The sequence below is a fragment of the Lathyrus oleraceus genome, chromosome 1 (genome assembly GCF_024323335.1).
Source record: "Lathyrus oleraceus cultivar Zhongwan6 chromosome 1, CAAS_Psat_ZW6_1.0, whole genome shotgun sequence".
Classification (NCBI taxonomy): domain Eukaryota; kingdom Viridiplantae; phylum Streptophyta; class Magnoliopsida; order Fabales; family Fabaceae; genus Lathyrus; species Lathyrus oleraceus.
The window spans coordinates 421,713,446-421,731,012 of record NC_066579.1 but is presented as its reverse complement, the minus strand read 5'-3'; the positions used below and the strand labels follow the sequence as shown (position 1 = coordinate 421,731,012).

Genomic DNA, 17,567 nt, shown 5'->3' with positions numbered 1-17,567 from the left:
GTTTGATCTTAAAGGCCCCTATGGCTCAAAGTAGAACTTTCAAAGTTGAATTGAAAGTAATAGAGCATAGATATCTTGCAATGGCCGCGAGTAGGGAAGAATGGATATTTCACTATAGGCTTGGGCATTTGAATTTCAAGGATCTCAATGTTATGCTGAAAAATAACATGGTTATGAGGTTTCGATCGATTGATATGCCAACCAAAGCATGTGAAGAGTGTGTGCAGGCCAAGCAACACTGAGAAAACTTTAGCAAAGATGTGAGATGCAGAACTAAGTGTCATCTTGAGATGGTGCATTTATACATTTATAGACAGATGCAAGTTGACTCAATCGGAGGCAGTGTGTACTTTGTCACTTTCATTTATGATTTTAGTAGAAAGTTATGGACTTACTTGATTAAAAGAAAAGATAAGGTGCTGGAAGTATTCAAGAAGTTCAAATCCATGGTGGAAAGACAAAGTGATCACAAAATTAAAACTCTAAAAACATATGGTGTAAGTGAATATGTCTCAAATGATTTTGGGAAATTTTCTGATCGAGAGCGAATTGTACATGAGGTATTGCTACCCTATACACCTCAACAAAATGGAGTTACCGAGAGGAAGAATTAATCGATTATGAACATGGAGAGAAACATGTTGAAAGGGAAGAACTTGCCAAAATATTTATAGGGATAAGGAGTGTCCACAACTGCATATTTGTTGAATAAGTGTCCAATAAAGAAACTGAAAAAATATTACATCTGAGGTGTATGTGGCACAACCACCTGGTTTTGTTGTTGAAAATAAGGAATCAAAGCTCTATAGATTAAAGAAGGCATTGTATGGGATGAAATCACCAAGGGCTTGGAACAAAATAATTGATGAGGTTCTAAAAGAGATAGGATTTGATAAATATATATCTGAACATGGTGTGTATGTGAAGAAGGATGCAAGCAAAGAAGTGACCATCTTATGTCTCTACGTTGATGATTTATTAATTACAAGCAATGATGAAGGTTACATTATTGAGTTCAAGGGTGACTTAAGAAAGGAGTTTGAAATGATTGATCTTGGTCTCGTGACATATTTTATTGGCATTGAGTTTCACAAGTTCGAAAAGGGACTGCTCATGCATCAAAGGAGGCATGCTCTTCAGATATTGAAGAAGTTCGAAATGAAGTATTGTAATGTGGCAATCACTTTTACAGAGCCAAGATTGCAACTGTCAAAGAATGAAGACGAGCATGATATTAATCCAACGTATTATATGAGGTTGATTGGATTATTGCGGTACTTGTGAAATACGAGACCAAACTTTGAATTTAGTGTTGGCAGGGTGAGTAGATTTATGGGGAAGCCAAAGGCACCACACATGGCAGCAGTCAAGAGAATTTTGAGATACATTTAAGGTTCGATTGACTGCGGAATTCAATTTTCCGCAACGAATAAAGGTAGAAGTTGCAAATTGCTCAATTATACCGACTCAAACTAGTGTGGAGATAAAGATGACAGAAAATCCATTGGTGGATACATCTTTATGTATGGAGAAACATCAATCTCTTGGTGTTATAATAAGGAACCAGTTGTGGCGCTCTTTTCTTGTGAGGTCGAGTACATTGTAACATTTATGTGTGCTTGTCAAGTTGTATGGTTGATGAATTTGTTGAAGGAGTTGTGCAGCGAAGAGTATGAAGTTGTGACTTTGAAGATAAACAATATTTCTGCTATAAACCTTGTTAAGAATCCTATTGCACATGGAAGAAGAAAGCATATAGAGATGAGATTTCACTACTTGAGTGAGCTTATGAGTGAAGGAAAATTAAAGTTGGGGTATTGCAAAAGTGAAGATCAAGTGGCCGATTTACTAACTTAAGGAGTGACAATTGAAGTGTTCAAGAGATTGAAAAAGCACATGAGTATGGAAGATTTAGAAGACTTGAATTAAGGTGGTGTGTTGAAGAAATGTAATTCAAGTAATTATAAAGTTTGTAAGATTAGTTACAAAGTTTATAAGATTAGTTACACACTACGCCAAAAACTGGAATAGACAGCGCACCTTAGAGGGCGCTTTATTACAAAAGCGCACTCTAAAGTGAAGCGAAAAAATAAGGAGCGAACAACTGGAATAGACAGCGCACTTTAGAGGGCGCTTTTGTAATAAAGCGCCCTCTAAGGTGAAGCGAAAAAATAAGGAGGAGATAGAGGGACAACAATACAGGGCGCTTTTTAGAAAGCGCCCTCTAAGGTTACCCTTAGAGGGCGCTTTTAAAAAAGTTCTCTATAAGTCCATGTGCATTTCCAGTTTATAAAGCGCTTTTGGAAAGCCTTAGAGAGCGCTTTCATAAGCGCCTTCTTAGGCCCCCTTTAGAGGGCGTTTTTTTTCCACAAGCGCCCTCTAAGGTCCCCTTTAGTAAACATTAAAATTATAACATACTGCGCATTTTATTATTTTACTCTCTGTTATTTTCGTTCTTTTTCACGTTAGGGTTCTCACTGCTACGATTTTCGCTACTTCTAAGGCGTTCTCCTTCCACCTCTGTTAGATCTACGACGTTTCCTCCTTCTACTAATTCGTTGTTAGCTGTTCGATTTTGACACCATAGGTATTTTTCTAATCTTCATATTACTTGGTTTCTCTTCTGACGTTCGCTATTGTTCATTTTTGGTTTCATTTTTCTTGGTTCATACATTTATTGAGTATTCTCAATACACTAACCTAACAAACTACCAAATAGTGGCCTAAATGCTAAGCAGACCTCAATTCAAAATGGAATGAGTAATATGCAGCAAGGAAAAGAAAGGAAAGCACGAAGGCAGGGGAAAAATGACTTCTCCGGAGTTTTGAGACTCCGACGAGGTTCTCTGACCAACCTCAAAGGTAAACGCTTACGGATCTCTCTCTTTGATTTCGTCTGCTTCGACTTCTTTTGGACGATTCTGTTTCCTCTAAGGTGAAAGATTATTGTTTGTGAATGAGGATTTTTCGACTGCTATGGTTTCTTACTGAGTTTTTTCGATTTACTGATTTTTTTCTCTTGGTGTTGTTTGGTAATTGCTGGGATTTTTATTCTTGATGGTTGCTAGTTTGGTTGAAGGTTTTAGGTTTTTGTAAAAAAAACTAATCTCTAGTGACTTTGTAACTCTTATCTCAAAAATGTTTTTTTGAATTTTTTTTCTCTCCCTCTGTTTAAGAAAAAAACTCGAATTTATACTGATTTCCCATGCTTTGGATTAGGATTTGTAGTAGTTGTTGTTCAATGACATAATTGGATATGAAGTTGGTTACTTTTGAAGTGTGAGAGTTTGTTTTAACATTTCCATGTACAAATCCTGTTGTGTTGATGTTGTGATAGTCTGCATTTTCTCTTTTATTTTGGCTTTTGACTTATAGCCATGTTTATGCTAACTACAAGCTATACATGTTGTACATGACAAAAATCTCTGCTGAAAGAGACAGGGAGGCTAACCATGGCTGAGGAGACAGGAGGTTTCCTGTATGAGACAACAAAGAGACTGAGGCAAGAGAGATTATATGATAATAGAAGATGAATAAGACTTGTCATTCATTAGATATGAACCACACTAAAGTTTATGAGTAAAGGTGAATACGATGAGCAATTGGGTCATTCGTCCCCTACCTAAAGATATTCAGAATGAGTTAATAGAATTCTCCACTCTCATTCATTCTTTACTACTTAAGACTTATGGCATGTGATTCTCTCATAACTTTCAAGTTGTTGAAGAAGAATCTTTAGTTTTATTTCTTTTTAAGTTATGAATTGGTTGTATATTTAGAATCTTTAGAAGTTAAACGATTATATATCAGTGGATTGTTGTATATGTATGGATTGTTGTATATAAGGCTTGTTGAATGCAATGTGTGAAAAGGGCTTCAAATTATACAGTTTTAGGTGTACTGCTTCAATATACAGGTTGTCTAAAATAAATAAATAAATATAGCGCTTTTTAAAAAAAAATTAAATAACCACCCACTTTAGCGGGCGCTTTCCAAAATAAGCGCCCTCTAAACCCTTTAAATTTCCACTTTAGAGGGCGCTTTCCAGTAAAAGCGCCCTCTAAACCCTTAAAAGTTTCCACTTTAGAGGGCGCTTTCCAGTAAAAGCGCCCTCTAAATCCTTAAAAGTTTCCACTTTAGAGGGCGCTTTCTTTAAAAAGCGCCCTCTAAAGTGGCCCTTAAAGGGCTTAAAGAGCCACTTTAGAGAGCGCTTTCACCAGGAAAAAAAGCGCTGTCTTTACCTATGCCAGCGTCAGATTAGAGGGCGCTTTAAAGCGATGTTATAGGCCAAAAAAAGCGCCCTCTTTTCCCTTATTTGGCGTAGTGACAAAATTTATAAGGTTTGTTACAAAGTTTGTATATAAATCTCTTCTCTCTCAATATCAAAAAACTAAACAACCATTTTTCACCCTAATTCTCTCTTGTTCTCTCATTCTCCCCATTATTCTCTTGTTCATCTTTAGTCTTGTGATTGAGGTTTTGACCCAACACAATTTGTCTAAGCCCTAAAAACTCTCATCCAATACAATTTTTTACTTCCCTAAATTAGGAGAATTTTAGTTTTTAACTAAATAAATCCTTCAAAACTCTTCTGACCTAAATCATTCTATTCTTTTCACTCCCTCCTTCCTTTTTTACAAAGTCTTCCCCTCCAAACTTTCCAACAAAACCGAATTGACCGGTCATAAGTCTCTAACCTACACAATCTTATTACCTCCTTCCACCATTTTCAAAAGAAATAAATTTGTAATTTAGTATAGAATTTGACGGATTCTAGAAAAAAAATAGAAGATATGAATGTTATTTTAGATAGAGTTTAAAAGCACGATCTTTCCACCTAACTAGACATACTTGTTCTTCCAAGATCCTAATATGTTACGAATTGATGCAGTAAGAGGTTCTCAAATATTAACTTTTATTGTTTGTCACCATTTTTAAGTCAAAGATATATGAAGGGAATCATACCTACTTTAGACTTAGGAAAACTCTCCCCATCATAAAAAAAATGTTACTATTAACATAATTTACACGCAGCCAACTTAAATCTGCACAATGTAGTCTTCATAGTCCACATGTTATCAACATTAGGATCTCTAAAATAATTCTATACCAACACAATCAACTTAATAAGTTTGTTCTATTGGAACCATCAAGTGAGTATGCGGAACCATTTCATAAGCAAACATAATGCAGGAACAATACATTGGTAACAATGATACTAATTTTCCATTGTCATAAAGTTTATGACATACACTATGACATAATTATAACCTAATTTGTTTATAGTAAGTTTTGTTGCATGTCTCTCGCATGCTTTTATTTTATTATCACATGCACGATTCGAAATCGAACATGTCTCTCTTTGAAATGAAATATGGTCACACAGCAATCAACTTCATAGCCTCTGAACAAAAGCTTTGTTGAACTTTCATAGCTAGTTCCTCCAAACTTAGCTGACATCCCAGTTCTATCTGTATTAACAAAATCAACAAAACAAATTAGGGTTTGATGAGAAGTATCTAGATAAAAATGCATGATAGTAGTTGTGTGATTTACCTTGACAACAAATTGGTATAGAACAGTCTCTTCCATGCTACTGATATTAAGATGAAGAACTTCAAAAGAAAAACTTTCTAAAACGGTTATAATCCTTGAAACTTGACCTGGAATTCTTTGAGATATCACTCTCAAAATCACATTAGGACCTGAGATTTTCACTTCTACATCTGCAACTGAAGAATTGCAGCTTGCTCCTAGCTCCTTGAAAGTATTGTTAGTCTCAATTCCTCCAGAGGAGATATCAAATTGATGAAAAGTTGGTTGCAGTGTTTTTGGACTTGGATTAGGGCTAGGGCTTAAACTCTTCCTTCTCTTTTGAGATTCCAAAGATTGAAGAACTTGGTGCAATTCATTGATGAATTCTATAACTCCCCCTATTATTGATGCTTGGTCTCCCTAAAATCAAACAACAAAAGAAAAAAAAGTATCTTAATCAAGAACCGATCATAAACACATAGAGACAAAAAAAATCTAGTCTCAAATTTAGACATCTAGCATGAAATTAAAGTGTGATTTCATGGATGTTTTGTTGTTGATTCAATTGTGAAAAAGGATAGTGATGGTGAGAATATATATATATTTACCCTTTTAATATAGAAACAAGGGGTCAAGGACCTTAAAACTTTGAGATGTTCATTCATCTGTCTTCTTCTGTTTCTCTCAACAGCTATATGAGACATGATCGATTTGGTTCAAGAAAACTAAGGTTGACGTTTTTTTTTATGATCTTTCACCTTTTGGAAGCTACGAGTTATTTTATCTGCCACACAAATCAAAGTCTGCTCTATTTATATGAGGCAAAAATCAAAGAGTCCTCAAAAAATAGTTAACTTGGTTTGGTAATAAATGCTATAGGTTGCTTTCCCGTGAAGTATTCTTTAACATTGTATACGTAATAGACATATACATATACACACACGATACTTCACTCTTTATTTCTTTCTCTTTAAATTCTTTCTTATAAACATTACGCGTCTCACGCTTATGATCTTGCGTCAATTACATGCCCTCGTGAGTTAAAAGATGGATGGTTATTTTCTCATCTTTCCCATGCATTTTTTATCCCTCATTCATGCATGCCTTGCCGTCATCTTCATCGCCCTCAACTTTGTTACTAGTAGCAATTGTATATACAATTATTCCCAACTTAATTTGGCGGGTATTCAAAGGCTTTATTGTAATCCATATGGTATTATATATATATATATATATATATATATATATATATATATATATATATATATATATATATATATATATATATATATATATATATATATATATATATATATATATATATATATATATATTAGACTTACATCCTTATCAAGAGTGGTTGAAGCACAATTGAGGGAGATGTGGTGAATCTACAAACAATTTGATGATTTAGTTAATTAGGGGTGTGAAGTTTTAGGGTTTAGAAAAACCTTTTAATTAATATGCATCATATGTTCTTATTTATAGAACTAACTCAATTCTTTTAAGTGGATTTAATGTTATGGTATGCTACTTAATGGTCTAATCCAACTGTGTATTGCGTTTAGGTAAGTCTGAAATACTTTCCCCCTAAATAGTTAGTTGACATAGTAAAATAATAGGATTAAAATGTCATTTCTAGTATGTAAAAGTTGAGAAATCAATGACGGTTCTAGAGATGTGCAACTACAAGTGACCTCGTTTTTAAAGGGCACATTTTACAATTTAATGTAAAAAAATATATTTATCAAGCTTACACTATTTCACAATATATATTTTGTAAGATATTTTTCGTGCCGGTAATTTATTCTACTCAAGTAATAATTCTTCTATAAGTGTTTTTATTTTTTTTAATTATTAAAATACTTTTTGCCGTGATTTAACCTATCAATCGTGGTGATAGGTTAAGGAGTTACACTTTTCGAATCATAATATTAATAATTTTGCATTTTTTTTATAAAAAGGGTGTGTTCCCTTAATTTTTATATTTATATTAAAATTAAACTATTTTCACCACGATCATGTTCAACCGCTGTGAAATGTGACGTTCATTTTTACATTGTAATGGACGCTTTTGTGTGCAATATCTCAGGGACAATGTTGGAATCTCAGCACAGACAATTTACTTTTTACGATCACAGGGGTGCTTTGTATGCAATATCTTCATTCATTTTTACTATCTTGAAAATGTTAGCATTGAATATAAATGTCAAGGTTCAAGCATGACTACTACAAAAAAACACAATTTATCTTAGTGACGAAAGGGATGTTACCTCAATTCACATACGAGGTAACGAAGGGCCTCATGAAAACTTGGCATTTTACCCCTCGGTTTTTGTAAAACCGATGTGACAGTGGTAAAGGTAATTGACTCGATCTCCAACAGCATTTAAAAAAAATTTAAAGTTATAAAACGCGTGCCACACATTTCTCAGTTTTTTTTTAAATATCCAAGGGAAAATGAATGTATTTAACCTAGAGGTATAACCAATTTATTTGTCATTTATAATTTGTTTTAAATCTCAATTTGACCGACTTGTATTGTTTTTTACATAGAAACTACAAATTTTGTGACAAAATCATAACATAACTTAATATACATTGAATACCAAATTTCATTATTTACAAAACCAAATATACACATATCCAAAATGATACATCAAGCGTACCTATACATATTTGAAAAGAGAACCATATAATGCTTACAAAACTCATAATGACATTTGAGATACAGAAAATCTCTAGCAAGAGAACATGTACATATTTGAACTTATACATATTTGAACCTACAATGACAAAACTTCTATACAATGCTTAAAACAACCAAGAAAATTTAGTGTTATTGATATTCATGATAAGATAGGAAGGCATTGATCAATGTGATCAGATGTCATCTATATCTTTTTATGGGAATGGTGTTTGGTCGCTAAACACCTATGATTTGAACAAAATTTAAATTATGATAAGCTAACAACAATATCATTAACTTAAAAAATATAAATAAATTACATGTATATGGATAAAGTTAATACCTTAAGTCATGTATTGATAATGCCTTCGGAGATAATATTTAACATTGTCTCATAACATGGTATCCACACGAAAAAGCTATCGGGTTATTTTTGCGACTACAAATGATTTTCGTATAGTTACTAATTAATACACACAAAACACAAGTAATACATTAGTGAAAATAAAAGAATATCAGAAAAGGAACCTTGGCTTTCTACATTATAGATTATGTTTCACAAAATTGTATCCCTCTATAGCTTTCCTTGTCAGCAAAAGTTAAACATGAATAAAAACAATTTAAAACTAAAGGTAAAAATTAAGCATAATAAATAATACCACTTACCCGCTCAAAATATCATGCATCGTTTCATTAAGATTATAGTGTAACGAGCATAACATGATTACAATATTTTGCTTCATATATATAATTACTAGTTGCCCATGTGAGCTGCTTAAATATTTAGAATAATTAATAAAGTGTATAAAATTGATTTATAAAAGAAAACACAAATTAATAAATATTTATGCATGATAAAATGGTCCCAAGTAACATTGTTTGTTTTCATCAACCAACATATGTTGTGTGTACCTTGATATTGGTTGCTCCCTTTTGTTGAAATTGAATATTGAATGGGTCTAAGAAACAACACTTTCTTAATTCTTTTTCAACACGCATCTCATGCATGGACCTAAAAGTTAATGCAAAAGTCAAATGTTGATGTTAAAGTATGAGAACAATGAATATAAATTGAAATCACTGTAAAAATTATACTTACGAGCACCAAAATTGTAGTACAACTATATCCAACCAATCATCTGCCTTCAAAAATTCTATAACACAACTCTTATGAAGTATATAAGCTTATTATGGTTCATGTTTTAATATAAACTCGTAGACGTCTAGCATATCGTCTATCATCCTTGATAGTCTTTGTGTGTTATCTGGTTGAGGTAATGTGGTGTCAATATTATGGTGGGACGGAACAACTACTTTTCGTGCTTGCACCACCCATAATAACTTACTCAACTACTTTCTCAAGTATGTCAAACTGATCTTAATTTGGGTTGATGAGTACACCCATTGATTTCTATTACTGTATCATAAAAACAACTTAAACACAACATACAACATAAATTTTTTAACTTATACTTACTTCAATCACATGTGGATACATTTCTCTCGCACTTCCTTAGACAACTTCTCTCGCTCCTCCTCAGTCAACCTCTCTCGCTCCTCCTACAACCTCTCCCGCACCTCCTACAACCACATCCCCCACTCTTCAAGATGCACCCTCTCACGTTCCTCTTGAGTCCACTTCTTCAGTTTCTCTTGAGTTTACTTCTCCCGCCCCACTTCTAATACTTCTTGTAGTTTCTACCCCACATTTTGATCAACCGTCTCTTTAATTTCTTTCTTATAATTTACTTTGCTACTTGCTTACAATGTTCTAAAATATTACCTTAAGTTGACGCCTCTTCCAAGACCACGGACACGTCATCATACTCCTCGGTTCCAATCGCTTCTACCGAGATGTCATGACATTCTTGTAGAACAAAGATACCATATCTGGATTTTTCAACCAGTACATCCTACAACATATATAGAAGTTCATCTTTACCTAATTGAATTAACTAAAATAAGTAATGTTGAAAACATTATCCACTTACAATCTTTTCAGCAACTTCGTGTGTAGCCTCTGATGTGATGGTGTAGATGGGTTATGATCAAGGCTTCTAGAAGGATCTCTCAGCTCTAGTTCTCTTTATTTTTTTTATTAATCATTTTTTGTTCTAGTTTATCATATTATCCACAAGACAATCTATGTGGATAGATATTTCTAGTTCTATTCCCCCTTTCCTTTTTGGCTCTTCACCAAAAAATCAGGACTGGTGCGAGAATTGACAAAATCCTCCCAAACTTTCTTATCAAGAAATGGATACTTCACGTATGGAGGCTCTAAGTTATCATTTGAATTTTTAATATAATCATTTGCGAGTTTGTCTTAAAGCCCCTCCAACACTCACTAGCATATCCAATCCATTTATTTTTCAGCATATCATTATTTGGAACAATAAACACAACCTATGTTTACATAGTAGAGATGATACTAGTATTAAACAAAAAAAATTAATGGTCATCTATATTTGTAAAACAAATCATAAAATATATAATAAATACCATAATATCGGTCCATAATTTATTTTTCAAATCACCATCAATGTCGTGTCAATTATCTATCAAAATACTGACTTTACTTCTACCTTGTACTTCTAAGATCAAAATTAACCAGGAAGCGAACACCTCTTTCGTGGGCTTTTGTCACCTTGGTCAATATTGTGGCATCTCTAGTTTTGTTTTTATTTTAGTATTAAGAGAGGTTGTGGCAGAGGTTGTTGTGAGTGCACTATTCTCTTATACACTTTTGATTGATGTCAAAACTAGGAAATTAGTATTTGTTCATTGGATCTTAATTGTCTATGTCTAGGTTGCATTTTCATCTTAGGACTATTTTAGATCAAGTCAAAAGCATTTGGACTAGTTAAAAGGTTAAAAATATGCATTTTTGTGAAAAATCATGTTTGGAGTCGACTCACCCATGCTAGGGGTCGACTCCCTCTTAAGAATATTGAAAAGAAAATTCCATGTCCAATTGGAGTCGATACATAAAAGGTTTGGAGTCGACACATATCACTAAGGAGTCGACACCCTCGGGCTATGAGTCGACTCCCACTAAAATCTATTTCAATCCATGTCCAGGATGGGTCGACTCCCAGGTAGTATGTGTCGACTCACTCCTCGAATGGGTCGACTCCCGCTATTCAAATATCCAATTTTGTAATTTTGCTACCCGTTCATGTTATGTTTTCTACTTTACACACACTTACCTATATATAGTCATTCATGCATCATTTCAAAATATGAGATAAGAAACCCGAAAGATTCAAGAGCTTTTCATCATATTCATCGTCTCTCATTGCATTCACACAATAACTACATGTAATATTTTTTGTTGTGTGACCAAGAGATAGTTTGATAAGGTTCAATTAGGATTAGGTTGTAATCAATTGGATTGAAATATCTTTAAGGGTTTCAAATAAGAAAACCAAGTTGGGATTTTCCTTCAAGACAAATTTAGGATTTAAAGGTTTTGGACAAGATTATGCAATTTGGATTCGATCAAGCGAAAATTTCGAAGAGCGGGGGTTTCTTACAACAGAGTGGCGTGAGACGTTGGATCATATAGGTAAATCTTGGATTACAACAATTCGCAATTTGGATCCGATCGAGTGAATACTTTGAAGAACGGGAGGTTCTTGTAAAGGAGTAACGTGGGATGGTGGATCAAATTGGCATTGTTGGGTTACTTGATAAAGCTCATATCAAGGGAAGAGAAAGTGTCAGAATCAAAATCAAACTTAAGGTTTGTAGGATTGGATTGCTACATTTCTCTTGTATACATACTTTTGCAAAGTAAGGTTAATTTTATTATCTCAATTCGAATTCTAATTGAGGGAACACGTACCCATAGCGAGGCTGATTTGGGAACTTCCTAAACAAATCTTTGTGTACTATCTCTTTCTATCAATCTCTTTTATTTTTCAATTTCAAATTGTTGAATTCATCGATTGTGCGATCATTACGTTGGGCCAAAATATTTAATAACCTTTTGAAAGAAGTTTTGTTAAGTTGATCACAATCCCTTAGATTGTGATTGGATTTGAAGATCAACAAAACCATACAATTTTCCAAACAAAATTGAATGCACACAAGGTGTTCGATAATTTGTCTCAATAGTTTTTTTGTGTGATTTAATATTGGAATCGTCTCTAGTTTTGGAACAACATTCAATAGACTGTGGTTGATAGTTTATTGGTCAAATTTGTTCATTATCATATCTTGATTACAATTATGCATATCCGAGCTTTTTGATATCGGTTCAGTTAGACGATTCAATTCGGGTTACATCTGCTTGCCATAAAGTTTTCAAAACAATTCTTTGTTAAAGTTTTAACTTTGGATCTATCCCCCCCCCCCCCCCCCCCCCCTAGATTGAAGCTTGTCATCTAACAAGTGGTGTCACAAGCTCCAAATGATTTTGTGATTTAATATTTGCTTATTAGAAAATGGCTACCGAATCTAAAAAGGCGTACAATAGAGCACACATTTTTACCGATGAAAACTATGACTATTAGAAAGCTTGTATGTGTATACATATCAACTCGGTTGATAGGTGTTTAGGACGTCATTACCAATGGTCCTGATTAAATTACAATAACCAATGGTGAATGTGTCATTGTACTAAAACCAGAAGATTAATGGAATGATAATGATAAGAAATTATGGTCACATGATTGGAAGGCACAAAATATTTCCATATTCTCACTTGGTGTTGATGAATATTATCAGGTTTCCTATTGTGAAAATGCCAAATCTATGTGGGATGCATTATAAGTTGCCCATGAGGTAAATAAGGAAGTCAAACAAGCTAGGATCAATACTCTAAATCAAGAGTTTGAACTATTTCACATGAAGCATGGTGAAACCATTTCTGACATGCAAAAGAGGTCCACACATCTTATAAAACGATTGAAGGCTCTAGGTAAGCCTATTTCCAATGATATTGCTACTAATAAATTTTTTTAGGTGTCTTAATGGGAATGGCAACCTAAGATCACCGCAATGAAAGAAACGAATGATCTTAAAACATGTAATCTCACAAATTTATTTGGCAAGCTAGAAGAACATGAGCAAGAATTCACTTGCTTGGAAAAACATGAAAAAGAGCATGAGAAGAAGGTAAAGAATGAGAAATGTAAAGACAAGGAGGTAGAGAAGAAGTCTACTGCTCTAAAGACTTCAAGCTCAAAGTCCTCAAACAATGAGAAAAGTGATTGTGAAACAAGAGATGACAAGAATTCCGATGATGAAGATATGGGGTTGTTTTTTAAAAGGTAACAAAGGTATATAAGGAAAAATGGAGTAAAGCACTCCGAAAAGAAACTAATCCAATTTAGAAGGCTATCTAACTCCTCAAAGGAAGATGAGAATAAGAAAGGTAAACTTAGAAATTCATGCTACAATTAAGGAAAAGTTGGTCAATATAGACTGAATTATCCTATGATCAAGAAAGACAAGGAGAAAGGTTTTCACAAGAAATCTATCAAGTCTAGAAGAGCCTATGTTGTCTGGGAGAGTGAAAGTGATTTCTCAAGTGATGAGAGCTCAAGTTCAAGTGTCGAATTTGCCAGAATTTTCCTCATGGAAAACAAAAATAATAAGAAAAATGTAAGTCTTTCTATGCTTGAATCTATTAATGAATTATCTTATTCTCAATTACAAAAAGTTTTTGATAATCTACATAGAGAGGCCGTAAATGCTTTTAAAAATTTAGCTTTACACCAAAGAATTTTTTCACACTTAGAAGCTAAAGTTTTAGAAACCTAAAAGAAGATGGAAGCTCTTAAGAAATCTATGGTAGATATTCAAAAGGACAAGAATGAGGATGAAAAACCTTCATGGTTTGATTGTGAATATTGTCACATTTGGCAAAAAGAGGTAAATACTCTACAAGCTAAATTGGACAAAGCATTACAACCAAAGATTGCATTTTCTATTGATCCATCAAAGTATGGACGGTCTTTGAACCCTTCATATAAAAAGTATAAATATGTTCAAAATGACTCAAATAGAAAAAGTACATATCGTCATTACTTATCTTGTCACTATTGTTGCAACAAAGGTCATACTATTTAAAAATTAAAGTTTAGGAAATTTTTTGTTCCTAAAGGGGGAGGGAGCCACTAAATTTCGTTTGTAAGAATTCCAGGAGATGGCTCCTCCAGTCAAGAGGAAGATGTAACTAGATGTGGAACGTCTACTATTCGGGCGTCCTGCGAAATTGGATTATCTCCAAGTTATATGACTTTTGATGAGTGAACACGAAGTCTATAGTTCTCTTAAGGTAGCACATTACACAGTTTAATAATATCCAGTGATGCCTACTAGGGTTTCTTAGATATTTTCCAAGAACTCCTATAATGAATACTAAGTCGGGACGGGTGCAAACTTGAGTATACATAAGACTCCCCGCAGCTGAAGCATATGGAACCTTATGCATCTCTTCCTTTTCAAGATCCATATTGGAGCACTGTTTGAGATAAAACTTGTCTCCTCTAGCAACAGGTAAGTCTCCTTGTTTACTATATTTTATGGAGAATCTATTCAAAATTGTATCTATATAGCTCATCTGCGAAAATCATAAAATATCTCGAAAACGGTCTATGTATTTGATCTCCTAAGACAAAAGAGTTGTCCCTAATGGAAATTTTTTCTTCTATTGGAAATATGTTAGACACAATGTGCGAGACAATGTGTATGAAAAGATTAATGTTGTAATAAATAAAGTGCAATTAATGTAAAAGGACACAAGGAAGTTTTAACCCAGTTAGATGCAAAGTCACTTATGTCTATAGGGTGTTAACCCAAGAAAATAAATCCACTCTTAATATTAAAAGTAAAAATTGGTCTTAGGTGAACCCTTCTAGTTCAAAATCTATTTTCTTAGTAATACTCGTGAATTTCTATTCAGGATTCTCCTTGAATATGAGAGCTCTCTCACTTTCTCTCAAGCACCCTCCCAAGTGTTTGGACAATTATAATATTATATGAATGATGAAAACAATTACAACTCAAACCAAACTATATTCCTCTATAGGGGAATATTACTAGTGAATAGAGTTTCAACAACACAAAACTAACAACAAAAGACTCAATACAACAAAAACACGCTTTGCTTGTTTTCTGAAGATCTGAGTCTTTACATGTAGAGTTCCTCCTTAAATAGTAACATAATCAAGTTATGAGGCTCATTAGGGTTTGTACCATTTCATGCGGCTGCAGTAAATCCAAAGGCACAAGGAATTAATCTTCATTAAGTTAATTTACAATCTTTATTTGATAAGTTTTCAACAATTAGATTTGTTCTTTTTAGTTCTTTCAAATTGATATTTTGGAAAAAAACTTTCCTTTTTCCACGAAGTGCGTAAATAAATTAAATCATCTTAAATAAGAATGGAAACAAATCTTCATCAGGCGTGAGATTTACTCAGTGGAAACTTGTTTTTGAATGAGGCAAAATGTCTCAGGATCTATGGGACATCTTGCTTCAAATGTTCCCTCATTTGTTTGAGCTCATAGAGACTGAATGTCTCACACAAAATGTCATGACATATTGCTCCACATGTTTCCTATTAAAATGACGCCAATCAGATGTAACAAAAATCTCCCCCTTTGGACAATTTTTAGGCCAATACAACATACAAGATGTGCAACACAATGTGAAGAAAACTTCATAACATGACATAGATCAGAGAGCAGCGAAAACAGAAAAAACATGCAAATGCATGAAAACTAAAATTTTCTAGAATCTATGAAATTTGCTTGCATTTGCATAAGCTTGAAACCTTGTTGCATACAACAATTTTCATCATTGTTAGTATGTTCTCCCTTTTATTACCTCAAAATGGGAAAGCGGCAAAGGAAAACCATCATAGAGAAAATAGCCCAAGAAGGGCACTAAACATATCCAAAATCCAAAAAAAAATGGACCCAACCCTTATTAAGATTAAAAGGAGGCATTATCCCGCCTAGAGAGAAATTAAACATATAGCATAATAACCCACGCAAAGGGACAAAACACCAGAATTATCAGTCACAAAAAACTCCAATAACAACAACTTCAATATTCTTATTTACCAGATGAGACAGGCTCATACTCTTCTTCACTTCCACCAGCTTCAACCTAAACCTCATTGTCGCCCTTCTCCATGTCATTGCTAACATCACTCCCTACATTCATACCAGCAACATGGGATGTAGACGATTCAACCACTTTTGGACTCATCGTTTTGATTAAGTCGTCCACCTTGTTCTTTTTTGTATGGAGGTAAGAATCGCGTCCTCAATGACTTGGAAGCATGCATCAATTCCAATAAAACATGACTTCTGGAAGTACCAAACCTGAGAGGAACCATAAGTAGGTTTCCTTCTACATTCAGATCAAAGTGTTAAATCATGGGAAGGGAAATAGATGGGACATGATTCCCAACAAACAAACCATAATTAAAATTCAATGGACTGGAACTAACACCGTCAACATCATCACTACTTAAAATTTTAGTCTTTTGATTGATCAAAACACCATAAATAAGATATCAAAAACCAATTGGTAAATTCACAAAAAAAACCCAGTTTGCTTCAAAATCTGTTCAAACACATATTTACCAAAATCAAAGGCTACCCTAGTGCCTATTTGATATATCAATCTAGCAAGAGAATGGGTGATACATGAACTGTAATTAGTGGGAGCCAAGATGGAGACTCTAATTCTGTTCATAATTGCATATTTCAAACTTAAGGTAGCAGTAGGGAGCAAATATTTTCTTAGTCAATCTTCATACACACTTCCAATAAATTCTTAAGCAATGAGTTTTAGAGGAGGAACCTTGTCAGTTGTGATCAACTTGCTTCTTCCTAGGTAGTAATTAATTATGGTAGGAGAAAATTCGATACAATAGCCTCAAACATGAACCTTTCTATAATCTTTGCTTCCAGCATTGTTGAAGACTTTGGGGATATTTATAATAAATTATTTGACAAGCTTAAGATAGTAAGGACTAATGCTTGATAGAGTCTTCATGATTTGAACATCCTTAAGGAGCTCAACAATTTCTTAACATTTCAAATAATCCTTTTTCAACTCCTTTTTAAGGGTTATCCTTCTATGATATATGTACTTACATTTTAGAACACTTTCCTCATATTTAAACAACATTTGTCTAGAGGAGCAATGGGAACATTTGTGGGAATTTTCTTTCCAACAATTATTTTTTTATTTTTCTTGAGAGGGGGTTTCATAATGTCCTCTAGGTTGTTCTAAACATCTTCTTCCACATCTTCCACTGCAAGAAATAATTTTCCTTTTAGGGGTCACCTTCTTCTTTCTTCCCGACTTCTCACA

At 33.7% G+C, this 17,567-nt stretch overlaps 1 protein-coding gene across 1 annotated transcript; it reads right to left on the bottom strand.

The window, feature by feature from the left end:
- Nucleotides 1-5,154: 5,154 nt before the first annotated feature.
- On the bottom strand, nt 5,155-6,321 carry LOC127115854 (transcription factor MUTE). The gene is made up of 3 exons (XM_051047287.1): nt 6,144-6,321; nt 5,557-5,955; nt 5,155-5,471 (listed from the first exon to the last, which is right to left on the bottom strand). The coding sequence occupies exons 1-3, from the start codon at nt 6,237-6,239 to the stop codon at nt 5,379-5,381; spliced, it is 588 nt and encodes a 195-aa protein (XP_050903244.1). The 5' UTR covers nt 6,240-6,321; the 3' UTR covers nt 5,155-5,378.
- Nucleotides 6,322-17,567: the final 11,246 nt, after the last annotated feature.